The sequence below is a fragment of the Eulemur rufifrons genome, chromosome 30, assembly GCF_041146395.1.
Source record: "Eulemur rufifrons isolate Redbay chromosome 30, OSU_ERuf_1, whole genome shotgun sequence".
NCBI classification, from domain to species: domain Eukaryota; kingdom Metazoa; phylum Chordata; class Mammalia; order Primates; family Lemuridae; genus Eulemur; species Eulemur rufifrons.
The window spans coordinates 132724436-132751226 of NC_091012.1; the positions used below are offsets into that span (position 1 = coordinate 132724436).

Genomic DNA, 26791 nt, shown 5'->3' on the forward strand with positions numbered 1-26791 from the left:
CTGGCAATTTCTGGAGACATTTCTGATATTTAATGCTACTGGATGGGGGTGGGACATTGGCATCAAATGGGTAGAAGTCAAGGTTGCTGCTGAGCATTCTATATTGCTCTGGACTGCCCCCCCACAACAGAATATCTATCCCAAAATATCACTAGTGATAAGGCTGAGAAACCTGGTACTATTTATTTCATATGTAAAATACAGTGAATCAACTGTCCTATCAGTAGCCTTTTGTGTCCATCTCAAATGTAATGCTCAAATGTGGCAAAGATGGTCTCTCAGAAATAGTATAGCCTTCCATTTGAACCCTAAAATAGTTGAGTTCATGACCAGCTTTTTTGGTGTGTAAAACAAAAAGGATAGCCATGTTTTAAATGAGAATTAAGACCAAGATGAGCATGAATAATGTTATGATACAATATACATCACTGATCTGACATGAGTAGATGATTGCCTACCTAGAGTACAATCAAAGAAAGGGATACACGAAAAGAGCTGAAATACTTATATTCATGTATTTTCATACACTGGTGTTCTACCAGGTAATCTAAGCTCAGTAAATTTTATATGTTAACATCTGCTCTGTGAGAGTGAAAACAATGCAATATCTTTATAGTGCTGTGATATACTGAAATGGATGAGCTATATATTGTGGTTTAAGGTTATATTCTCATGTGTCAGCCTTTTTAACAGAATAGTGAAACAGTTCTTACAGAGGCAGTCGTTCTGAGAAACTCCCACATTTTTCGTAAAGCATTTATTAAATAGATTTATTTAGTTGTTCATATAATTTTATTTTGGCTTGCCTTTTCAATAGATTTCAGAAATTTACAAAATATAGCAGAGATAGTGAAGGAAGAGACCTAGAGTGATGAGGAAAATTAAAAATAAACCGATTTCACTTGTGTTGACCAGCTGATGAGAGAATATTGCCCAACTACGGAGGGTTGATTCATGGAATCTTTGGGTACTTCACCCAGAACTTAGGGCATCTCTTTGATCCATTTCTTTTTGACTCTTCCATGGTCAAAGATAGCCTACACTTTGCAGAAAGAGGCACCATGTTTACTGATGCTTGTAATGGAAGTGAGTGATCAGGAGGGAACCTTGCAGTGGGACCTTGTCATTGACAAAGCTACCACAGCAAGTAGTCCAAGGCTTCCAGTCTGACACTTTTACTTGGAGAGGTATCCAAGATGGGCCTTTCAGTAAATATTGCCTTAGAGTAAATTATCTTTTTTAACTAGTCATATTTTAGATTAGGACTTAATCCCCCATAAACCTCAGAATGAAGAGAAAATGAAATTTTCCCGGAAATAGTATTTCCCACTAAGAACATAGAGTATATTTGCACTTCTTTGTATGGACATCAAATAGTTTGCTTTGTTTCTTTGAGGTCTGACAAGCTCCTTTTACCTTTCCAACCCTGCCTTCCAACATAATATAGCAAATATAGGGGTTTAGGAGTAAAAAAGATCTGGACATGAATCCTGTTTGTTAGATAGTACTGAGTAATGTAGTTCTAGAACTATTGGATGTTTCTGGTTAGAAGGAAGTTTCTTTAGTTTATTTAGCATTGCTGTGGATGTCAGCACATGCACTTGCCAAATCACAGTTAGATTAGAACCTACAAACTGAGTACTCGGTAACAGGAGCACCGAGTGCTGGAAGGTTTAAAATAGATGTCATATGATACCAATTATAACCCAGTGAAATTTTACAGTCCTAGGACCCTATGCAGAGCATAAGCCAAAATGGAAGATGGTCCTGTTTTCTATGGCTTTAAAAACATTTTTATTACAATGTTTGCTACCTTTTTTTTCTTCAAGCTTTTAATTAAGATTTTTTTGGCTCTCCTAACCCATTTCTATGTCGTCAAAGGAAATAGAAAAGAAGCAGCTAGGATAGCAGAAGAGATCTATGGTGGAATTTCAGGTAAAAGTACATGAATTTGTTCCCAATACTTACAAACCCCTCCTAGATAATTCATATGAATAGTATTTCTAGAAGGCAGATTTTATGTATACTTTGGTTTTGAGTGGGTAGTTTTAAAACATTATCTATCATTTAAAGTGGCAAATGTTGTAGGCTGCATCAATTTGTGAAGGATTTTCAGCTTTATTTTTGCAAATTAGTAGATCTATTAACAGTTATTATTTAAGAGGTAAATAGAGTAGTTGCTAGTTACTAAGAGTATTTTGAGAAACCTCATTTCTACTGGCCAAAAGAACTACTTATATAGGATTATTTTCTTTAATATTTTTAATCAAACTTTAACAATGAACATTCTAACAAGACAATTTCCTCAGGAAATAGAATGACCAATAAATTTGATTTTAAGCAGCAAACATGGCATGCTGTGTATATTTTTGTGCTGCCATTTGCAATTGAAATTGATTAACAACTTTGTTGCTGTCAGGAAAACCCTTTCACTGAACCCATTTGTATATGGCACCATGCAAAACACTGCAAACAAACGTTATTATAATATGAAATGTCAAGATTTGGGTAAAACATTTTACAGTCTCATGCTTTGTAGAGATTAGTCTCCATTTCTTTCAAGAAATTATTCACCTTAATTGTAGTGAGATGCTACAAAAGTAAATGAATCAGATATCCCTGTTACTGCTGGGATTGTCACTTAATAGAGTATTTATTCATAAACAGTTCAGAGTTTCCCTATGTATTTTTAGTGTTCACAGGGGTTCCAAGATTACATCATTCTTTATCTAGTATCCATTTCACTTTGCATCCAGGATTCTCTTTCAAAATAGACTTATGCTATGTGATTCCAATACGTTAGACAACTTGGAAGACACTAGACAACAGCAGTCTTATCCAAAGAAATAAGACCTCCAAAGACGAAGCATCAGAATGCTTCAATTAACTGGGGAAATTGAGAAGAATTTTGAAGTTTCAGAAAGTGTCCGAAGGCCTGGACTGTGGAAGGAGATTTCTTTTGGGGATTACATTTGTCACACGTTTCAGGGAGGTATGTTACTTTGGTTAAAAAAAAAAGTAAAGCTTCTCTTTAGTTTCAAGTTAAGCATGATCTGAAAACCTATTTTCTAATTTAACTTGTAAAATTGGGCAGGGGCTTTCTAAAGTATTCAGTAATAGTTTTGGTGTTCTCATAAATAGATACATCATCCTCATAGTTTAAATTAGGTGAAGTCCAACAAAGTCAATATTGGCAAGAGCATGTTAAAAATGTTTTCTCCTGTTGCACATACGCATTATTTCTGTCTTCGTGGTCCTTAATTAAGCGTGCTCTTTAAAAGGTTTTATAGTAGCCAAAACCCATGTAAACATGGTTTAAATTTGAGTCTGGAGCCTGAATGCAAATTTCTTAAATAGAGTTATTCATTCTTTAGCTCAAATATCTTTACTTGGTCATGCTCCTAGGATAATGTTCATTTAATTTGCAAGCAGGATAGTGTTATAAGGTCAAAAACATATTTTTCAATTATTGTTAAAGAGGCAGGGGCCGGGCGCGGTGGCTCACGCCTGTAATCCTAGCACTCTGGGAGGCCGAGGTGGGCGGATCGTTTGAGCTCAGGAGTTCGAGACCAGCCTGAGCAAGAGCGAGACCCCATCTCTACTAAAAATAGAAAGAAATTATATGGACAGCTAAAAATATATATAGAAAAAATTAGCCGGGCATGGTGGTGCATGCCTGTAGTCCCAGCTACTCGGGAGGCTGAGACAGGAGGATCCTTTGAGCTCAGGAGTTTGAGGTTGCTGTGAGCTAGGCTGACGCCACGGCACTCACTCTAGCCTGGGCAACAGAGTGAGACTCTGTCTCAAAAAAAAAAAAAAAAAAAAAAAAAAAAAAGAGGCAGGGCTGAGAATGATGCATGTTAATTTCCCTGTTTTATTTCCTTCCTACGTGTGTGTGTGTGTGTATACATATACACAAATCCCCACACCCCCATGTACATATTTAATAGAAAGTATATACAGATTTGGTAAATAAGTTTTTCTATAATAATATAGGCAGTAATATATCAGAACTAGTAGTTTTTACATGATTCTGTTTTTTCTTTTGACATCACTGTAAACAGTCAGATACTATATATTTAAAACAAGATGTATTAAAAATTAAGAACAAAATTTTGTGAAACTGTTACACTCAAACCAGAAATCACCTTTGCTGTTCATTGGTTAGACAAATGTTTGCTGGGAAAATATATGACATTTAATCAGTAAGTTAGCTAATTGACTTACACAAGTCTCAGCCCAAGGTTAAATTTCTTGATTCTGCTAGCATATTCTGTTCCTGTAAACCATCATCAGCAATGTCAAAAACAAGAGAGGACAGGAAAAACTCAGCCAGGGTAGAGGTTAGACTTTCCGGGTCTTGGGCACTCTTTCCTTTGGAAGCTACACCTAACATCACTTCTTCATTATATATAATTTTTTTTACTGTAAAATCTTATGCCATAATTCTGGAATTTCATATTCTAGAATACATTAGTCTATATGTCTTTGTGTTTTAAACTAGTACATTTGCAGGTAACTCATCAGAGTTGATTTAAGCTATGGTTGATTGTTATTAGTTTTGATTTTTAAGCTTCTCTGTGTATTTTGTCAAATATATATATATATATATATATATATATATATATATATGTATATGGTTTTTTTCTAAAGTTTGAAACATTGTCCTTGGCCCTTGGTGTTATGTCTAGAGCATCAGGTGGATCACTGGATCCCACCTTCAGTCTGTAGATATTTGTGTAGGCACCTTTCTCAGGAGAGAGGTGCTTAAGCTAAGTCTAAAAGATTACTACTATTCTAAGTGTTACACTTAAAATCACTCACCAACAAACTGACCATGATTTGACATTTGACATCTTTGCCTCTGCCTGACTTATCTTCCTAACTTGTTTCTCCTGTCTTTTCCATTCAGATAGGATTTTCCTGCCTTTGTTCAATTCATGCCCAAATCTCTACCAGCCTTCTGCTCTTATGTAGTTTCACTGGTTGTCTCCTCAAAAGTTGGCCTAACCATGCTCTAAGTGGTTCCATATCTCAGGTGCCTGCTGGTCTTTCCCAAGTTGGGACAACCAGTCCCCACAGGGCTCTGCCTCCCATGGGTCACCATTATCTCAGTTCTCCTGCCCCTAATGAGTTCAAAGAAGCCTTCTTTGTAACACACCACACACGTTGTGTCTGAAATGGCTCATTGACCGCATATGATCTAACCAGCACTGGAACATTCTAGAGAATACCCATTTTAACTCAGTTTTATTATAATATTTTAGATATCTCAGGAAATTTATTATAGTATGTTTTTCTCTAATTATCTTGGAGAAATTACTTAAAATATTAATTCTTCTAGGCTCTTACCTATCTTTTGGTTCAAAATTGAAGTTCCCTATGCATTTTCTTTACTTTAACAAATGCTACAGAAGAAAATGTTGCTTAATATGATTTTAGAACTTGAATAAAGAGAAGAAAGATTTTTCCATGTGCACCAGGGATTATAACCAGTTAGGTGGTCTTTTCAAATAATAAACTGGTAATCTGAAATCCTTGTTGGAATTAGGGTATAATTTGCAAAAAAAAAAATTAAAAAGAATAATTGGTTTTTATCTCAAATACTTGGAACTTAGACAACTGTATTCTATCTGAACCAATTTTGTTATTGAAATATATGGTTTTAGAAGTTGTTATTCAAATAGTCCGAGAACTAAAGATACAAATCACATTCTGAGAAAAATTCAAAAGGGAAAATGAAAAAGTGCTTGAAAATTTTCTGTACACCTCATCAAGAACAAGCAAACATATTTGTAGAGTAAACTATCTTCATAATGTGTTTGCAGCCCTGTGACACAGGCGGTCTGCCAAATAACTAAAAATAGATTGCCTTAGAGGAGAACGATTGAGTCCTATTTAAGCATTCATTTATTCGGAGAGCTTAGTTGCATGTTTCCTGAAAGGAATGGAAAATCTCCCAAGCTGCCAAATAACTTTTATCCTCAGTTTCTCACAATTAGCTCCAATTTGCAAAATGAGAATGATAAGAGTAAAAGACTGTTGGGAACAAGAATAGAAAAACAGGAGACCCCACTGTGGCAGTTTCTGGAAAAGGATTGTGTATGAAAACCCTTCAAGGTCCTTTAAAGCAAGTGCTGGAAAACGATGGAACTGCAAATGTTACTTTCTTGAGAGTGATTCTGTTTCCAGCTGGGAAACAAAAATGATGTCTACTTTTAAGGCAGTACAATTGATTTGTTTACAGTATTTATAGAGAGAAAGTGGATGTCAAAGCATCCCAAGACAAATTAAATCTACTATGAGGATAAGCAGAATTTAAAAACCAATGGTTCTCAAAACCAGAACAAGGTGGTTTCTGAAGTCCCTAAAACTTGAGTTTCAATCCTACTTCTGCCACTTACTAGCCATAAGATTGCTTCATGTGGAGCAAAGCGGTTGTACATTTTGGGGTGTTCCCGTTCATAAAGCAAGGCTCTTCCCTCCTCTACTGAAAGCCACGGGATGGGGGCTCTAGGAGAAATACAAGTTTAGATAAGGGGCACCTGAGAGGACGGGAGCCTGGTATTTCCCTCTCAAGTTGGAAGCCTGCTCAGACAACTTGCTGAACTGCTCCCCCATACTATCCAAATAGGGGGAAAGAGAATTGGAAAGCGGTAGGGTGGTGAGGGAGAAGCCCAGGACAGCTGCCATTCCCTCTTTATTGGTGGAGTGGAAGATGGCACCACAGGCTTGTCACCACGACGTCAGAGGGATGGGGTATGAGTAGAGGATGCTGCACTGATGGGAGACATGAGGAGAGGTGGCCAAATGCCAATGGGTAGAAAAGGTGCTTGGGAATGAGCCCTGGTACGAAGGGCATGCCACAGACCCAGAGTGCCAAGAGAGCAGAACTGGCCTCCTCTTCCAGTTAACTGGAGAGACATCTTCCCTGTTCCTCACTTCTCCCCACTCCGAAGGCACCAGAGGAGCTGGCACCTAGAAGGAAGAAGTGGGAGGCATGTGCAGAACATGCTGCCCTTCCGCCTCCAGCTCCTTGGTGGGCCAGACAGAGCCATACCTCGTGCCCTGGGAGTGAGGAGAAGCCAGGAGCTGTGCACATGATCAGAGATTACAGGTAGAAAAGGGGCTGACCTAAGTTGCTTTGAAAACTCTTTGTGGAAGTATAACATAAATACAGAGAAGTGCACAAATCCTAAGTGAACAGCTGGATGAATTTTTGCAAAGTGAACACAGTCAGGAACCAAACACCCAAAAGCAAGAAACTTCCTATTATTGCATGGCTTCCACCAGGGCCTCCTCCAGCCTGCCCTTGCCCCTCCTCGGGATACTTTTGTCTCCTGACACCCAAGGTGAGTTTGCCTTCCTTGTGTACTTTATAGAAACGGAATCATATAGCACAGGTTTTTTGTGTCTGGCTCTTTGACTCAACATTAGGTTTGTGAGATTTATCCATGTTGTAGTGTATATGGATCAGGGCTTATGGGACTCATGAGTAACAGAAAGCTACTGGAAAGTTTGAAATAGGACAAAGGTGTGGTTAAGGTTCTTGCTTTCCAGGAGGAAAGGGAACCACCACGCCCCCCTTGGAGGCAAGATTTAGAAACAATGAAGCCATTTCATGCTGATATCTTAAGACAACTCTTTTAATAGCAAGTTGCTACTTAAATCTTGTTTTTATTTTTGAAGCGAATACGTGTAGTACCTTCGGGTGACTCAGGTTGACTGGCTATTTGAACAATGGAGTAACAAAGCCCCAGCTGTGGCTTTGCTTCTTCCACTGGTGAGAGTGCTGAGTCTGCAGCTGTGGGTAAAGATTGACCTCCCAACCCCCGTGCTTGCATTCACTTCCAAGAGCGATCAGGCAAGAGGGGAACATCTCTGACGTACACTTCACATTAAATGAGATGGAGAGATAATTACAGGAAAACCAAGCCTCACTAATTGAGCATTATATACATACATTATCTCATTATTTTCAGTTTATGCAAATTATAAATGTCCAAAGACATTTAAAAATATTTCACTCTTCGACTTTTAATCAACTCTGGAATAAGTGGAGATACAAACACAATATATGTTCATGTTAAAAATTTTATCTGTTTTTCTTTATTATTATAAAAGCCTTACACATTCATATCAGGAGTGTGGGATCACGAGTGATTTGATCTCTCTGTTTTTTTGTTGTTTTACTTTTTATTTTGAAACTAATTTCAACTGACAGTTGTGAGAACAGCACAAAGAATTCCTATTTTTCTTCGTCCAGAGACCCCATTCATGTTTGGCCAACTGTCCTAATGATGTCCTTGATAGCAAAACCATCAGGTGTGTTGCCTTTAGCTGTTGTGTCTTGTCAGCACCCTTCAGTCTGGAACTGTTCCTCAGTCCCTCCTTGAACTGGTTCCAGGCCAATTATTTAGTAGAATGTTCCCTCAGTTTAGGTTGGTATATGGTGTCCTTATAATCAGATCAGGGTTATGCATCTGGATCAGGAATGTCACAGAAGCAGTGACATGCTCTCTCATCACATTCCATCAGATGGTACACAGTACCAATTTGTTCCATTGCTAATGATGTTAACTGTAATCACTTGGGTAAGATGGTTTCTACAGTTTTCTTCTATAAAACGACCCCTGCTCTCTTTATAATTAGTAATTATTTTATGGGGAGACAAGTTAAGGATGATTCTACTATTTCTTCCACTTTTCTAAGTTGGTGTTCTATTATGAAGAAGCGCTTTCTTTTCTCCATCTTTATATATTCATTTATGTCAGTGAGGACTTCTACATTACTGTTTTATTTGAAGGGGTATAATCTCTTACTCTCATTGTTTATTTTTGGTGCTCAAATTGTCCCATATTTGGCCAATGAAAGCCCCTTTGAGCCAACTTCTTTTTTTTTTTGACATTTCCCACCTCCCTTTGAGTACTTCCTTACTTTCTGGTAAAATGTTTGATGAGGTCCATCTTATATTTTTCCTGGCCCAGGCCTGGTGTCAGCTGTTTCTCCAAGGAACCCTGGTTTAGATTTTCTCAGCACACAATGATAAAAAAATATGTATATACACACACATCTATGCTTTACATCTAAATTTAATTTTTTAAATCTATCTAGACATATTGAAAATCAGATTTTTGTACCAGTTGCTACAATATAAATTCAACCCATAGGATTCATTCAAGCTTTCCCCATTTTTATAACCCAAAGGGATAGAGAAGATACATTGAGTTTAAATGTAGAAAGAGGACTTGTTGAAATGTTTATAACCCTGGTTTTCATCCATTGGAAAAATTTACTCTTTCCTTAAGGCCTTGAGTTATTTTAAATTTACACAATTCCATCTGTGGTGGGATTTTCAGTTTGCCATGTTTATAGGTATGGAAACCCTGAGTTCTTAACATCATCAGGATCACCTAGAAGAAGTTGAGAAGAAGGGCTTTTTTGTGTTAAATCCAATTTGTATTACATTCTACTCAGTGTATAGAAAGCATAGTCATCATTTGAAAAATGAGTAGGTTTTCTTCCAAAACAAATGACTGCTCTTTGGGATGTTTAATAGAGGGTTACTTCTCAAATGGCCATTTAAGCTGGTTAGTTCAAGCAATTATAAGAAAAATATGTCTGTAAGGCAGTTCTGAGGCTGTTCCTTAGAGTGCTACCCTGCTATGCCTACTTATTAGTCATAAACTGGAGCACCTAACGAGTCTGGAGCACCTACCATCATGATTATGTTTTATTGGCCTACTTAGAGACCAAAGCACTTGCCAAATACTAGATTATTATAACTTCATTTTACAAATAAGGAAATTGAGGCTCAAATAATTTTGGTAACTTGCTAATTTGGGCAGAGAATGTCGTTGAAGTAGGCAGTCTGGCTCCCCTGGCCCTATGATCAGCCATCACACTAAGGTGCCCATAACAAAGCTGTTTAGGGAAAAACTTTTGGAGTATTTGATCATCTGAAAAATGACATTCTGCATTATATTAATAATAGATATACTTCATTATCAAATGAAGCAGAAACAACTACCTAGAAAATTTGGGGAAAAAAACATTTTCCCTGGTCCCTTAGTGTCTTCTTCATAGTGCACAGGCCGCTGAATCTTTGGGGTGGAGGTGGGAGGCAAGGGAAGGATAAAAATATGGAAGCACATTGACCTGCTTTGCCCTTCATTTTGCCTTCTTTAGAGTTATCGGATTCAAGCACTGGGCACTATATATTTGAACTAAATCCATTGCTTGTTAAAGCTGCCCCCCAAAAGCCAGAGAGATTGTTCCCCTTCTCAGCACACATCACCAAACTAATGGGCTTTACATTCAGTAGCTTGTCACCCTGAAAGTGGCTGATGAGAGAGCCTGACATATGGTACCTGCTTCACTCTTCTTCCCTCAAACCTCCCCTCATGGTGGGTGGGCAGCATGAATAAGCTGCAGGAAGAAGTCTCCAGACTTTGACTCTGAGCTTGATTTGTATTTCAGACTGCTGGGCTGATCGATCCCCACTTCATGAAGCTGCGGCTCAGGGGCGCTTACTGGCCCTTAAAACTCTAATTGCACAAGTAAGTGAACTGAAGACTAGATCCTTCGTGCTTATGCTGTGATAAAGCATCATTCTTTTTTTTTTTTTTTTTTTTGAGACAGAGTCTCACTCTGTTGCCCAGGCTAGAGTGAGTGCCGTGGCGTCAGCCTAGCTCACAGCAACCTCAAACTTCTGAGCTCAAAGGATCCTCCTGTCTCAGCCTCCCGAGTAGCTGGGACTACAGGCATGTGCCACCATGCCCGGCTAATTTTTTTTTTCTATATATATTTTTAGCTGTCTATATAATTTCTTTCTATTTTTAGTAGAGATGGGGTCTCGCTCTTGCTCAGGCTGGTCTCGAACTCCTGAGCTCAAACGATCCGCCCACCTCGGCCTCCCAGAGTGCTAGGATTACAGGCGTGAGCCACCGCGCTCGGCCAAAGCATCATTCTTTATTAGCTTTGGCTGTAGCAGAGGTCTTGCTAGCCTCAGCCATCCCAGCACTGCCATTCTAGGCACATGTATCCTCTCGTACCTCACCATTCGTTACTCCTGCCTCTCTTTTCCCGGGGAGCTGCCTCCCATTTTCTGCCCAGTTCCCTCCTTCCCCTTCTGGGCCTTCCTTTGAGTTTCACTATGAGGGATCCTGGAGGATGTCCTCAAATTTCTGTTGCACCAACTCACCTCATACTCTTCTTAGCTTGTGCCTTAGCAACAACAATCTTGAAGTTGCATTAGTCAGCTATCACTGTGTAACAAATTACCTCAAAGCACAGTGGCCATAAAGAACAAACACTTCGATTTTTATGGTTTCTCTGGGCAAAGAAGCAGCTTAGCTGAGTGGTTCTGGCTTAGGGTCTCTCACAGCCTGCCAAGTGTCAGCCAGGGATGCAGTCATCTTGTGGCTCAACTGGGAGGGGATCTGCTTTCAAACTCACTCCTGTGGCTGTTGGCAAACCTCAATTTCTTGCCCCGTGGGCCCTCCACAGGGCTGCCTTCCCTCAGAGAGAGTGTGAGGGAGTACCTAAGAGGGAAGTCACAGTTGTCTTATAACCTAATCTCTGAAGTGACATCCTGTCACTTCTGCCATATTCTAATGATCAGATGTGAGTCAATAAGTCCAGCTCACACTGAAGGAGAAGGGCTTACACAAGTGAGCCAATATCAGGAATTGGGGATTACTGGGTGCCATCTTAGAGGCTGCCCACCCCAATGATACAATATTTTAAGAGTGAGCATTAAAATAAGTTGAAAAATGGGTAAATCTTACTCCTTAGGGAAGATTCATTCAAGTCTTCATTATGAAAGCTACTTTATTTGTATTTATATTTCCAGCACCTTGGACAATGAGTACAGGCCTAGTAAATATTTGTTAAGTGAATGAAAGAAAGTGCACAGGCTCCATTTGTATTGTTTGTTTTAGAGTCTGCATGTATACAGAGAAGGTGAGTCATTATGTCTTTTTTCCATGTCCTAGCAATTACCTAACCTGGCTTCCTTACCATTTTGAATTTAAACAGCTGGGTGCACTGCTCTGTGAGTGTGTGCATGCACACGTGCTTTTAAATTTTGTAATTTATTTTTTGCTTTCTCTGTTACAAGTTGTGTTACTTCTTAAGAAAGTAGAAGCAAAAGGAAATCAGTATTGCTGACAATGATCAAACGGGCTTTGAAACTGATTTTATTACTTATTTATTTTTAAGCACTTTAAATTTGTTCTGATTTAATTATTTTTAAAATGTCATATATTCATATAGTTCAAAAATTAAAATGTTATAAAAAGGCACACAGTGAAAAGTCTTGCATCCGCCTCCTCCATCTCAGCCTCCCACCTCAATCCTTTTATTATTATTTCAAATAACCGTTTTATTTTGGGATAATTTTAAAGAAGAGTTGAAAACACAGTACAGAGAGTTCCCAAATACTCTGTACCCTTCACCCACTTCTCCTAATGTTAACATAGCCATGGTACAGTAGTCAAAAGAAGAAATTAACATTGGTTTAATACTATTAACTAAACTGCAGATTGTTGAGACTTCACCAGTTTTTTCCACTAATATCCTTTTTCTGTTTTGGGATCTAATCCAGGATCCCAGTTGCATTGAGCACATATTTATGGTTCTGTTCTTTTCTTTTCTTTTCTTTTCTTTTCTTTTCTTTTCTTTTCTTTTCTTTTCGACAGAGTCTCACTCTGTTGCCCCGGCTAGAGTGCCGTGGTGTCAGCCCAGCTCACAGCAACCTCAAACTCCTGGGCTCAGGCAATCCTCCTGCCTCAGCCTCCCAAGTAGCTGGGACTACAGGCATGCGCCACCATGCCTGGCTAATTTTTTCTATATACATTTTTAGCTGTCCATATAATTTCTTTCTGTTTTTAGTAGAGACGGGGTCTCGCTCTTGCTCAGGCTGGTCTCGAACTCCTGAGCTCAAGCAATCCTCTCGCCTCAGCCTCCCAGAGTGCTAGGATTACAGGTGTGAGCTACCGCGCCTGACCTTAGCACACATTTATCGTTAACTACACTTCAGAAACATGTTAGCTTCAATAGTGTGATCAAATGTGTAAGGAGCATTCTTCATAGAAAAAAATCAACTTTTTCTGGCTACATCTCCACTTCTTCACCCATATACACTAATTGAAAATGTATTATTCTACTTTATATTTTTACTTTATTCTACATTTAGATAGTGTGGTAAATGTGAGCAAAACATTAAACCAATGTGAGTAAATTGCTTTAAAACATTAAACCAAAGTTCAGGAACTCTTGGTTATACTGCCAGCTGTCACTGACAGGTGGGTAGCCCCAAGTCTTATAAAGAATTTGAACTTTCTGCTTCTCTATTTTCTCATGCACAATTAGGGTGATCCACTGTAGATGGTCTTTCAGGCCTGTCCAGAATTACATTTCTACAATTCCAGGGATTCTGAGACTTTTGCACCTAATCATTTTTTTTTTAGCACACTTCTGCCACCTTGTGGACTGGTCTGTTTTTCTGGTTTTGTTTTTTTTTTTTTTTTTTGGTTTGTTTTTTGTTTTTCTTCTCTCTCTCTCTCTCTTTTTTTTTTTTTGTAGGTAATTAGAATGTTTAATTTGCAATTTAAAAGGTTTTTGAGCTCCAACCAGATTTTATATTTCTACTTTTGATTTTTTTTTATTTCATCTTATTATGGGGGTACAAAAGTTTATTTTTTTTTTGATACAGAGTCTTGCTCTGTCACCCTGGCTAGAGAATAGTGGTGTCGTCATAGCCCACAGCAACCTCACACTCCTGGGCTCAAGCGATCCTCCTGCCTCAATCTCCTGAGTAGCTGGGACTATAGGCGTGCACCATGACAGCCAGCTAATTTTTCTATGTTTTAGTAGAGACTGGGTCTCGGCCTTGCTCAGGCTGGACTCGAACTCCTGAGTTCAAGGGATCCTCCCATCTCGGCCTCGCAGAGTGCTAGGATTACAGGCATCAGCCACCACACCCGGCCTGTTTTTTTGCTTATAAGGAAATCATACATGGCAAAAGGAAAAGGCTTTTCTAACTGTATTAGATGCCCAGTTTGAAATATGTAGCACAACTCTGGAGTAATGATGTCACATTTAGGACATAAAAATAGGACCCAGGAGGCATGGAGAGTCCCTGTGATGAAGCGACAGACAAATCTCAGCTGCTGACCACAGCAGGGATGCAGCCAACTCTGTGGAGGTCGGGCAGAAGACGGTGGGTGTGTAGGTTGGTGTTTGGGATTCAGAGTCATGGCACCAGGTTTTGGAAGCTTTCAGCAGACCAGTTACAAGGCAGGACCTGGCTGGGAAGGACAGACCAGGGACCTAAGTCCTTTCGTAGATAGAAAATGATAATCATGGGAGGGAAACAGTAAGAGCCAAGTTATCAAAATCAGTGTATGAAGTCAGAGTCGTCCAGCAGCTAGGCTAACCTTGTCACCTGTCACATGGACTCCAGGACGAGGAGGGCAGAGTATGGCAGTGTGGGGAGGGGAAATGTGTTAGGACAGGGCAGAGACACTTGTAGATGGGTGAGGAAATGAAGGTTAGGAGAAGCCCTAACCCTGGCCCCAGACACTGAGATTTTAGAGAACTCTTTGTGCAGTGGAGTTGCGGCCAAAGCAGCATTGCTACTACACAGCGTGATAAAGGATCACCGGCTACTTTACTTTCTACTTTTAAGCCCGAGAGTTACCCTTCTGTTCTAGATCCAGTTCTACCTCCTGAATGTCCTCCTGACTGACTGTCACCTTTCCCTCATAACCACCGCTGTTCACACCCACCTGTTCCTGGACTCATAGCCATGTCTCCATGGCTCTTCTTGCTTCTTGCAACTTTATTCCTGCAATCAACCCTCCATGCTGCTACCAGTGGACTTCTCCTAACACAGCTAATCTGTTAGCTCCAGACTTTCTACAGCCTAACAGACTTCATAGATGCCTCATTCCCTCTAAGACATGCACTCCCTGCTTGGAAATCAGGGCCTTTCATGATCTGGCTCCAGCCATACTTCCTGTCGCTTCAGGCATTTGCATCTTCTGTGCCTTCTTAATGGCAGATCCTTTCTTTGCTTTCCTAGCTTGAAACTTTTTATGCTTCAAGACTTCGCTAAAATACTACCTCATTTGCCAAGTTTATTATTATTATTATTATTTTTACTCCTCAAGCCAGATTCAAGGATATCTCATCTCTCAAATGAAATTTGAACATGCTTCCAGGATAGCAATATTCTTGCTCTTTTGTTTCATTTCTGCCTCCCTGTAGGCTCCAGGAGGAGAGTGACCCATGTCATAAGTTTTGAAGAACCAGGCTCTAGCACATTTCCTAGCTCAGAATGCTGAACGAGCATTTGCTGAATAAATGAACGTGAGGCTCCCACGCTGTGTTAAGACTCCCTTGGTCATAACCTCTACTTTTCTCTATACGGTGCTAATATTACATCCACAGACTGTAAAAACTTCAGAAACATGTTGAACAATATTGCTTTCATGGCTATCAGTAATGAAGCATTTAACTCTCTTCTCTCCAAATGATAGGGTGTCAATGTGAACCTTGTGACAATTAACCGGGTCTCTTCTCTCCATGAGGCGTGCCTTGGAGGTCACGTGGCCTGTGCTAAAGCCTTATTGGAAAATGGTGCACATGTGAGTACCGCCCCTGCCCGTGTGGGTCTGTCTGCACAGGTGCGTCTGCTAACATCTTAAGAGACTTTACCTTCCAGCCTGCTTACTCACTGTGGGTAGGGGCTGGGCTGGTCCCATCCACGTGCATATCCATCATTCAGGTTTACTGCCTTCTCATCAGCCTTCGCCCCCATGTGCGAACATTCAGATATAGTGACTCACGGGAATATTTCAAAATGGTGACACTGACTTTAAAAAAAATCTTTATTGTAAGACATTAAAAAGAACAAATTTTAAAAGAACAATCAAAAACACCTAATTCAACACCTTAAATCAACAACTATTTTTATTGAGCAAAATTATCAAAATAAGTGAGTTTTTAATAAATAATACATTGAAAAAAACCCCCACAAAATTAAAATTTATCCTATTTTGATCTTATATCCTAACTTTTTCCAAAGAGTGACTGAGGTGCTATATATAATGCAAACATCAGAACAGAATTATAAAATTACAACTTCTGAAAAAATCTCAGTGACACCTGCATTTGGTTACCAGATGTTTTGTTGCTAATTTTGTTGTTTATCTCAGTCCTTGCTTTCTTTGTTTTATGAGCTGTTTTTTAAGTGCTTAATGACGATTTTCTTTGTGTTTTATACAGAAGTTGGGTTTCGTACAACTAACATAAAGGCTTTCTTGCAAAACTAATTTTTCCAATGCCCTCATGCTCAGGCATTTCCATTAGGCCATGCTTCTTTAAGTTACCACTTAGTCAGCTAAGGGGTAATGATGAGGGCGAGGCTCTGTGAGGGCCATTTCCTTTCAAGCTAAATGACTGGAGTCACAGGCAGACTGCTGGCAGGAAATGATAAACAATCTCAGGTCAGAGAGATTTTGTGAGGGACAAAGAGAAAAATAAGTCATAGTTTCTTGTCTTTGTCAATTTTATAAGGGAACAGCCAATAAATACTTTATCATACCATTTAACATTTAAATCAGAATGAGAAAAGGAATAAGAGAAAGATAGTCAATCAGTAGAGAGTCCCCCCATAATTGGAGGTCCCATGGGCACCACAAGCTCAATGCAAACTGTGCTTATTGTGTTCTTCCCTCTGGGACCTGCTTCTCATCTTGGGTTCCCAGTTTCAGAGACCAGGTGAAACATCCTCCTGGTCTCCCAAGTTCCAAACCTGGGAGTCATCCTATTTCTTCCATCCCCCCATCTAGTTAATCACAAAATCCTGCTAATTTTACTTCGTAAGTATTTCTCTGTCCTCTCCTTTGTCCTGCTTCCATAGTGATCTAAAGCATTCATTATTGTATCAAAATGATCTCTTTCTGTGTTTGTTTTCCCTAATAGAATTCAACCTATTCAAGGAGAGGCAATTGTCTTATTATTGTTTCCAAAACATTGGCACCTTGTAGGTGCTCCATGTACGTTTGCTGACATGAGCCAACAGAGCAACATAGGAAATCACAGAAGATCATGACTTCCTAGACTGAGGATGAGGATAATACTTAGTAAAACACAAATTAAACCAGTTCCACCAAATATTTTTAGTAAAAATATAAATAGGATAGAAATCCCTAGTGTATGGATTTACACACATTTTCCCCATCTGTCTGTTTCTGCCATCTTAGCATCTTATCTTTAACTTTCCAAACTAATAGGGGTTATATTGGAACCCTGGAGACAAATCATTTTTGTTTCCAAAGCAAGGAAATTTATTAGAATCCTGATTATCACACACATCTTCCCTTAGTTGTTGAGGCAAAATGGTTTGACATCAAACCCCCATTATCCTACATTTCAGTCATATCAGAGCCTTCCCACCAGAATACCATGGTCCTAGATGTTCTTTCCAACCTGTTGTTGATACTCAAAGATGCCTCCTAGCCCTGATGGTTCTCACATGCCTCCCATATCCCTAGAAGGTACTGAGGATGGTTGGAGACACTATGTTGATGACTATTTTCTATGTACCTTTGGCTTGGCCATCATATCTTTAGCAGTGACAGCTGGCATGTGTAATTTGTATGGATTACAGTGGATCAGAGAGGAAAATTGTGGCAAGAAAGATAGTCGAACTGTGGGGAATTGCCGAGGAGATTTTTTTGAAAACATAGATTTGGGGACCTTAAGCTAGCTGATTTCTCTCGTACTTTGGGTTCCTGCCATGTTTGTTCGTGATTGGGAGGGGTAGTCACGTCCGTATTAGTGGAAAATGGAAATAATTGTTGTTGCAAATGTTTATTTAGTGCTTACTGGGTACCAGGCAATGTTTTAAGTGTTCACCATATAGTAACTCACTTGATCCACCCCCAAACCGCATGAGGTTTCATAATGTTACTGTAAAGATGTGCAGTTCCCTCGTTCATTCACCAGCATGGGAAATTTCTCCAGGCAGATGCATAGAAATACACACTTGGAGATGGTGAGAATGAAACAGTAAATCCTCTGGGTCTCTCTTTGCCCATCATTAGGTGAATGGCGTGACGGTTCACGGAGCCACGCCCCTCTTCAATGCTTGCTGTAGTGGCAGTGCTGCGTGTGTCAATGTGCTGCTGGAGTTCGGAGCCCAGGCCCAGCTCGAGGTGCACCTGGCTTCACCCATCCATGAGGCAGTGAAGAGAGGTAAACGAGCCACCACAATGCACACAAAACACTGATGAGCCAGTCTGCATCAATCAATGGTCTAGTGTTAGTTATGCAAGGGTTACCTGGATCTTCCTCACCATTAAAATATGTGTGGTTTAGAAATCCCACAGTAGTAACTTGAACTTGTAAATCTTCAGGAAGTACCACTGTGGCATGAAACAGATCTTCTTATAACCTTGGAATGTCTTGCTGTCTCAGATGTCTCATTTCCTGGGGACAGTTTCTTAGCAGACCTTTCCTGAGCCCCTTTGCTGGTATTTTATTGACAGCTTGTGCAGCCAAGATAGCAGTTGTGATTTCCGTGAATTGTGCTGTGCTTATGTCCCTGTCCTTAGTAGACAAGAACAGTTCATCCCCCAAAGCCCATAAAGCACCAACCACTAAGCTAAAATAAATTATGAAAGTGTCTAAAAGCCAAGGCTGGTACTATCTCTAATGGAACAGTAAATGTAATTGTCCACAACAAGTAATACACTCTAGATGAGCTGATGACTTCAAGGTCATAGTTATTGAAAAAACAAGTTGCAACTTTACAGAGCATGGCATTGGAAATCTTGAAGTTGACCTAGACTCTTGTATTGTCAGTTACTTTTGAAATGAGGGGGAAAAGTAAATTTAAGGAATTTACAAACTATAGGCACAGACTAGACATGAACAAGATGCCATTGAAAGAACAAGGGCGTTTGTCAAAGGTCACATCTGAAGAGCAACATTTTGGTGATACCCAGTGGTGGAGTTATTCTCTTATATCAAGATCAGATACAAAGGAGAAGTTAAAACATTCTAGAATAGTGATCTTTGCTGGTGTAATTGGGGATGAAAGTTTTTATTTCAAAAGGGAACAAGGAAAGATTTGCCCTAGGTTACTAAACATCACTTGGTGATTTTTTTTTCTAGGGAATTACTTTAAATGATACAGAAGACCCAAATATCAGTGTATCTATGTCTTCAATGTCCTAAATGTATTTAATAAATATTTATTGATTAATAACTGATATTAATCATTTCCCAAACATCAAGTAAGTTCTTTAAATTGTAGAGTAATGAATTATTTTAGAAATGACATGAAAGTCTTTTAAAAAATTTTAATATGGATTTGAAGTAAAAATTAATGTTATTTGTATTTCCATCCAAATGTTTAAAAATAGATAAATGCTGGGAATGGTTTGAATTACTTAAGTAATTCTGCAGTGCTTGGATGATTATATATGGAGTGTTTGGTATCTATGTGCCTGCAAAACATATATATGCTTATCATAAACACACAATTCATGTGTCTCTGTTTTTTTACTGTATTATAAAAGCATGCTAAGGATCAATATCCATGGAATGGAAAAATAATTCGCAAATTCATTAGTTTATATACTGTTATATTAGTGCTAATCATTTAACTCTTATATATTCATATTTAAAACTTCCTAAGAATATTTGGCTCAAACTAGGCTCAATTTCTGGTTCTTCAAAAAAAAAGACAAGAATTATGCAGAAATACTTATTAGATACTCCATATTTGTCAAGCAATTTTAGGTACTAGCTAGGTATTATTTCTGGATTCTTAGAGCTTTAAACCTCTGCAAACAGGCTGAGTCATAGTCTGAGTCAATACCTTGACATACAATGCTATAATCCAGGTTTAATATTTACTTATGTGAATAAATAACTTGAATTCACAGACTCCTAGCTTGTATATTTTAATACCTATTTATACTCAATCCAGAATTTGTGATAAATCAGGCAGGTCTAAGATGAAGCTTGCTTTTATGTTATCTATAAAGAAAAGGTTGGTAAATTAATTAGTGATGATAAGATTTTTTTTTTTTATAGTTTTTTTTTTCAATTTAATTTTACAGAATCAAAGAGTCTAACAGTATATCTTGTTAGATACAGTATGTCCTCATAATGTATACATTATTTCTTGTACAATGATATGAAATAATATGGGAAATATTCATGATAAATTATTAAGTGAACAGTGCAAGTTAAAAACAATAGTTTCATATTTTTTTCCCCACCCCCCCTTCCCGAGTCAGCACCTTCAAGTGTTACCACTTCCCAAACGGTGTGCAATGCACTCATTGTGTAGGCATACCCCCATCCCCTCCCCCACCCCCACCTCAGTCTGATGTCCAATTGGTGTCATTCCCAGATTTGTATTTAGGTGATGATCAGGGAAACCAATTTTCTGGTGAGTACATGTGATGCTTGTTTTTCCATTCTTGGGATACTTCACTTAATATAATGGGTTCCAACTCTCTCCAGGAGAACCATAGAGATGTCGTATCTTCAGATGATAAGATTTTTTTAGGGAAACATTTAAAACTTCAAAGAGAACTGACTCTTTGCAAGCTTCCATCAAGCATTCCCTCCTGAACAAAGCATTAATATGCTGCAGATTAATCATGTCTATCTCTTCATTGGGCAAACTCTTGAAGGAGAATGATTGCTTACATAGTTCTTGTTAGCCACTGAATTTGAAAATGTATTTAAATATGTTCTATACTTGAGACTTTTTATTCATTCTCATAGGTGCCTTTCAGGCTGGCCAAAATAAGGTTGCAGGCCATACGCCCAGTCTCACATACATGGGTGAAGAAGAGGATGAGAGATTTATAATGAAGAGGGGACAGGGTTCCCTTGGGTTTCAGCACTGGCTTTTCAGAGTAGTAATAGGGTCAGTCATTTACCCTCGGGATCTCATCACTTCCATTTGTAAAAAGGTGGCTTCATTCTAGAGAGTGATTTCAACTGTGCTCCTTGGAGCCCTCAGTTTAGTTGGAGTTACCTCAGGGGCTGTAAAAAGGAATATGGTTGGGGAAGCGTGAACGTGCTCCTCTTTTGATTGGTTTTATTGTGGGAGTTTCTACCTAAGATTTCCAAAAACAAAGATTTTTTTTCCTACTACAAAAAGAGATCTAGGTTATTTGTAAAGTCCATTTCAGATAAGCAGTCCTAGAATTCTGTGAATATTCAATATGTCCTTTACTTGAGTGAGGTGATCTTGTGTCCGACCAGGTCACAGAGAGTGCATGGAGATTCTGCTGGCAAATAATGTTAACATTGACCAAGAGGTGCCTCAGCTTGGAACTCCCCTGTATGTGGCCTGCACCTACCAGAGGGCAGATTGTGTGAAGAAACTTCTGGAATTAGGTAATTTCCAGATCCAGAAATCTTTTCCTGAAAAGAACCTGTTAATATTGTTGGTTTTCTACAACTTCAAAGATGAAATTCTTGTCAGGCTGGAAAAAATTCTGATAGCATTTTATGTTTGAATGCTAAAAGCAGAAGTTCTCCAGAGAAATGAATGTCTATATTTCTCAGTTCTGCTTCTTTTGATGTTGGCTCCGTTTACCTGGTATTGTTCTCCCTAGTGGTCTCAAGATGGCTGCCAGCAACACCTGGGTTTATAGCTCTCCTAATCCATACACAGCAAGAAAAGAGCATTGGCTTTTTGAGAGTCACATGCCCATCTCTGAACCCCTCATAGTGGCCGAGGGAATACAGTAAGGCGATGGGCTTAGGCCTAGATTTCAGCCTACTCTGCAGTTATTAGGCTTCTCTGGAAACAGGAACTGGGGATCGCAAGAGGGTGGTTCCCTGGAGGGAAATTGAGGTGTGGTTACCAGGAAGATGTTGGACATTAAAAACAACAGCCATTTGTCACAGACTATTTTACATCTATCCTACTAAGTTGTTTGGTCATTTTTAAAAAAATTCTAAAATGCATATACAGAAACTGAGAGTCCAGGGAAAAGTAAAATATCTTGAAACTCTTATTTGGTTAAAAATTCAACAAATTTAGCCCCTGACCAAAAAATAAATAAATAAATAAATAAAAATAAATAAAAATGGAGGTTATAGTAAGAATCTTTAGTTGAGAATTTTTGTCTTCAAGAAGTTTTTTGTGTTTTTCATTTCTCATCATTTACTACTCTCTATAATAAGTTCAGAAATCTTTTTTTCTTGAGCCCCAGATAATATAAATACTAAATAAACTTAGATTTTTCTTTTGCCAAAAAAAAAATAATAATAACTACGTAACGGGGGTCTCAAATGTTTTGTATGTCACACTGTATAGGAAAGCAAGTAAAGCATTTAAAATCAATAAAAATATTTAAACTCATTTTTCTCTTTAAAATATTTTGAAATGGTCTTAGTAGGCATTGCCGAGGTTCTGGGCTTAAGTCATATATTTTCAAAGAGTTGTTAAATATGTCATAGCACTGCACATCTGAGGCTAATTGTGTTTTACATTAACATTCCGTGTTGAAATGTGGCCATGTGTTTTGTTAAGGAGCCAGTGTCGATCACGGCCAGTGCCTGGACACCCCCCTGCACGCTGCAGCGAGGCAGTCCAGTGTAGAGGTCATCCACCTGCTGACCGACTATGGGGCTAACCTGAACCTCAGAAATGCTCAAGGCAAAAGTGCACTTGATCTGGCGGCTCCAAAAAGCAGCGTGGAGCAGGCACTCCTGCTCCATGAAGGTAACCAAGGGCTGGGTGTCCGCTTCCCTTCCATAAACACACTCTCTCCTTCCTGTCTCATCTCTAGTGTTTTTTTTTCTTTTTTTGCTTTTTAATTGAGGGTGGCATAGTGGGAGGTGGCAAGCCTTGCCATCATTGACTTGACTTCTGGGGTTTTTACATGTTGTGGTTTTAAGTATTCACTTATAACCAAAGGGCATTTACATACAACCCGAGTGTTGCTTTGTATTTTCCATAACAAGGAAATAACCAGCAAACCTTGTTTTTACCCTGAAAATGTTGAACTGCCACATCTATCCTGGCATAAGCACACGATTGAACAAACCAAAACTCTGCTTTGTGATATCGGGAGGCAATCCAGGTGCAAATTCGAAAGACTTGCGTTAGAGGAGGTGGGGGGGTATGTATTGCAAAAACCTGACTAAATAGTGAGGTTGTTTGCCTGTTCTCCAGTTTGGGAGTAGGTGGGTTTGCATTTGCCGCACTCCCAATTCCACCATGGGCATTAACAGCAACTATAGATGCCAGAGGAGAAAGGTGAGCTTCTCAAATGCTTCATATCCCAAATTCAAAAGAGAATAATGTTACATCCCTACAGCAAAAGAACATTTTCTGAGCCTATATTGATCATTTGTATGCTTGGGAGAACATTAAAGATCACTGTAATTATTTAGCTTTACATGTGCCAAGCACCAAGCTACATTTGAAAGAGATTAATCTCACTGAATTTTTAAAACTGTAAAGCAGCAAGAACTTTATAGAGTAGTAGCTGATGCTATGCATAGAGAGATTGGCTTACAGAAGGTCACACACGGCTACTCAGAAGTAGAACTAGGTCAGATTTTAACCAACCTGTCTGACCCCAAAATGTGCACTCTTAATGTGATGAGGCCCCAATCTTGAATCTTCTGAAACAGTTTCCAGTGAGGAGAGGTCTCATTTCACTCACCAGTTCCATTTTGTGAAACCACCCCCATAATCTTAAGTGGAATGCTTGGTTTAATCATTTTAGGAATAGCCTCTCTAAATCAGTGCTTCTTATAACACGCATATCAGTCACCTGGGGATTTCCTTAAAATGCAGATTCTGATGCACAAGATCTGGGGTGAGGCCCGAGACTGTACATATCTAGCAGGCTCCCAGGTGATGCTGATGCTGCTGGTCTAAGGGCCACACTTTGAGAACCACTGGTGTAGATTATTTCTGATAGTCTAGATCATTAGTGATTACTCTTTGATTTGAATCTCCACCGGAAGGATTATGATCTTCCTTACCAGGTCCCAGTTTGGAAATATCAGGTACTTTCCAACCATTAGCTGAGAATGTAGCTTATAGCAGTTTTCACATTTCCTGTTTTCTTCCATCAAAAATGTTTCCAGATCTAGGATTTGCATTCCATATAAGCAAGCTCCACTGTCCTTTGTCTTCATAAATATTGCCACTTGCTCTAGAAGGATGAATACCAGATACATCAGAATTCACTCTGGTGTCTGAACTTCTCTAGACAAACTGGACAATTTGTAGAGACACTTTCCATTCTCACTTCTCAAGATTTTAAATAAAGATGATTCTTTTTTCCTCCAGGTAGCTTTCTATCACATGGATGCTCTTGGCAGTGTCAATTCAGATGTCACCTGGCTATTTGTACATGCAGCTTACCATTTTTCATGGAATTTAAGCTGATGTTATAGTAGGATTTTCTTGAAAAGGAAAACTTTGTACGGGCCAGTAATTAAATCTACTTGAAGAGATCTTTGTTGATATAGTCAGGTTAGAAAATAATGGAATATTATGAATGTCGCTATATAACTAGTATTCCAGCCCAAAGCTCATCCATCCTATCCAACTGTATTTTGGACTCTCATCAGCTTGTTTTCCTTAACGATTCAAAGCCACTCAAAGCCATGGGCATGACGACTCCTTAAGACTTCATGAGACTGAGGTTCAGGGGAACCAAGTGAGTTGAGTTCTTTCTGCAGATCTCTGTTGAGCTGGGATCCTTGCAAGAATGGAGAGTCCCTCCAGGTATGAGCTGGGACGCAACCAGCACCACCTCATGGGCAACTTGAGCCAGGAGGTCCAGGAAGACGTTGAGGGCTGAGCATCTGGCCCCTGGTACATCTCTTAACATTGCCTCTGTGACCGCACGGGTGCAGCTTCCTGCTGACACCCTCTCTGCAGTTTGTCCCTCTGTTCTGCAGCTCTGTCTTGGGGTCTTGCATGCTCAGTACTTCCATTTGCATTTTTTCCTGGGCCAGTATATCACTTTCATGGGCACATGCAACACACCAATGAGGTGCATTCCCTTTAGATCTCACACTTCATTCCTAACGTGCCTCTAATTGTTCAGTATAGGTAATACAATTGCCACTGGAAGATCAACCCAAAGAAATACATCCCCTCTGGAGGGGCACATCAGAATCCTCTGTCTGTATTTAGTGTCTGCTACCTCATTCTATGATTCCTATATAGATCCAGCTTCTCTTCTGCTTTTAGAAAGTTTCAGCCTCTTCCAGTTTTCTGATCTCCCATTTCTACCCCTCACCCCGCCCCACCACTATGAAGTTCATACCATTTTTATTCTTCCTACAGGCCCACCTGCTCTTTCCCAGCTCTGCCGCCTGTGTGTCCGGAAGTGCCTGGGCCGAGCATGTCATCAAGCTGTGCACAAACTATGTCTGCCAGAGCCACTCGAAAGATTCCTCCTATACCAATAATCCCAACTGCTCCTAAAAAAAATACTTGGAAATAGGTTGTTGTCTGTTGTACCCAGGGTACCTAGTGTAGACGCAGTAGCTAGACTCTCAGTATCTTCAAACAAGCCAGTTAGAGTAAATCCCTGATTAATTGGGAATACTTGAGGAGTGGAAACTCCTGGGTAGTTTAATGTTCTTATCACTGAAGGCACAATTAGAAACCTTTTAGTTTTTACCTCTTTTTGTTAAGAAACTTTAAAAACTTATGAAGTAGAGTGAAAATGATAGGCTATTTTTTGATGATTCAGGATCTTCCTATACCTAAAGGTCAACATATCATGTAGACACATGTAAATTGAGGTGTATGAGATTATAATGAATGTTAGGTATTCGAAGACATGTTCCTGATTTAGTTCCTCACTTCTGCCCCATTTCTCTTTCTTTCTTTCCTTCCTTGAATAAATCTGTCCCATAATTTTGGTTTCTCTGTCTTTGTGTGTATGTGTATGTGTGTGTGTGTGTGTGTGTGTGTGTGTATGAAGAAATATATAGATATACACACACATAAAGCTAAAGACTTTAAAAACATCACAGTTGATTGAGGTTTCCAGTTACTGAGGTCTTGGTTGATTAGAGAGACTTTGGAAGAGATTAGCTCGCCCAGATGTTGGGATCCATTGACCATTACTTCTGATATTAAATGGTGTTCTTCAGATAAGCAGTTCCAGGATTGAGCAACACTGGGTGCCCCAAACAACCTGAGCCCACAGGCACTGTTTGATGCATGTTGCAACCCAAGCATTGGCTTATTTTCAAAGTCAAGATCTGCAGAGTTTTTGAAATAACGATATGTAGATTCCAGCCATTAGGTGGCCTCAATTTTGGGTCAATATATTTTTCTGTGGATAGGGGCCCCATATAAGCACAAAGGTGTATAAAAAGAGCTTTCTTCTCCTTTTTTCTTCTCTCCTCCTCCTTCTCATCTCTCTCCCCTTCTGCCTTTCCCTTCTTCTCCTGGGTGAATTTAGAACATGGGAACTGGATAGACTTATAATTATTGTAAGTATTACTGTCATGGTTCAGTGACTATAGTAATATTAGCTTCATTATAATTATTGTAAGTATTACTGTCATGGTTCAGTGACTATAGTAATATTAGCTTCTAAAATGAAAATTCTCTCTCAGATGATCCTAAGATTCTTTCCAAACATGTATTTTTCTTCAGTTTTTCTAGACCTTTGGTTCCCAACTGGGGACAATTTTGCCCCAGCCCCACCAGGACATTTGGCAATGTCTGCAGACATTTTTGGTTGCAACAACT

General features: G+C 39.2%; 1 protein-coding gene across 2 annotated transcripts; it reads left to right on the forward strand.

Moving 5' to 3' along the window:
* The first annotated feature begins 1754 nt into the window (after window positions 1-1754).
* On the forward strand, window positions 1755-25491 carry ASB11 (ankyrin repeat and SOCS box containing 11). Of its 2 annotated transcripts, none has more exons than XM_069463834.1 (7): window positions 1755-1935; window positions 10480-10559; window positions 15546-15653; window positions 18117-18267; window positions 21304-21438; window positions 22583-22774; window positions 25367-25491. In XM_069463834.1, the coding sequence occupies exons 1-7, from the start codon at window positions 1755-1757 to the stop codon at window positions 25489-25491; spliced, it is 972 nt and encodes a 323-aa protein (XP_069319935.1). The 2 variants fall into 2 exon arrangements, with proteins under 2 accessions (XP_069319935.1, XP_069319936.1); XM_069463835.1 differs by having other exon boundaries at window positions 15597-15653.
* The last annotated feature ends 1300 nt before the right edge of the window (window positions 25492-26791 follow it).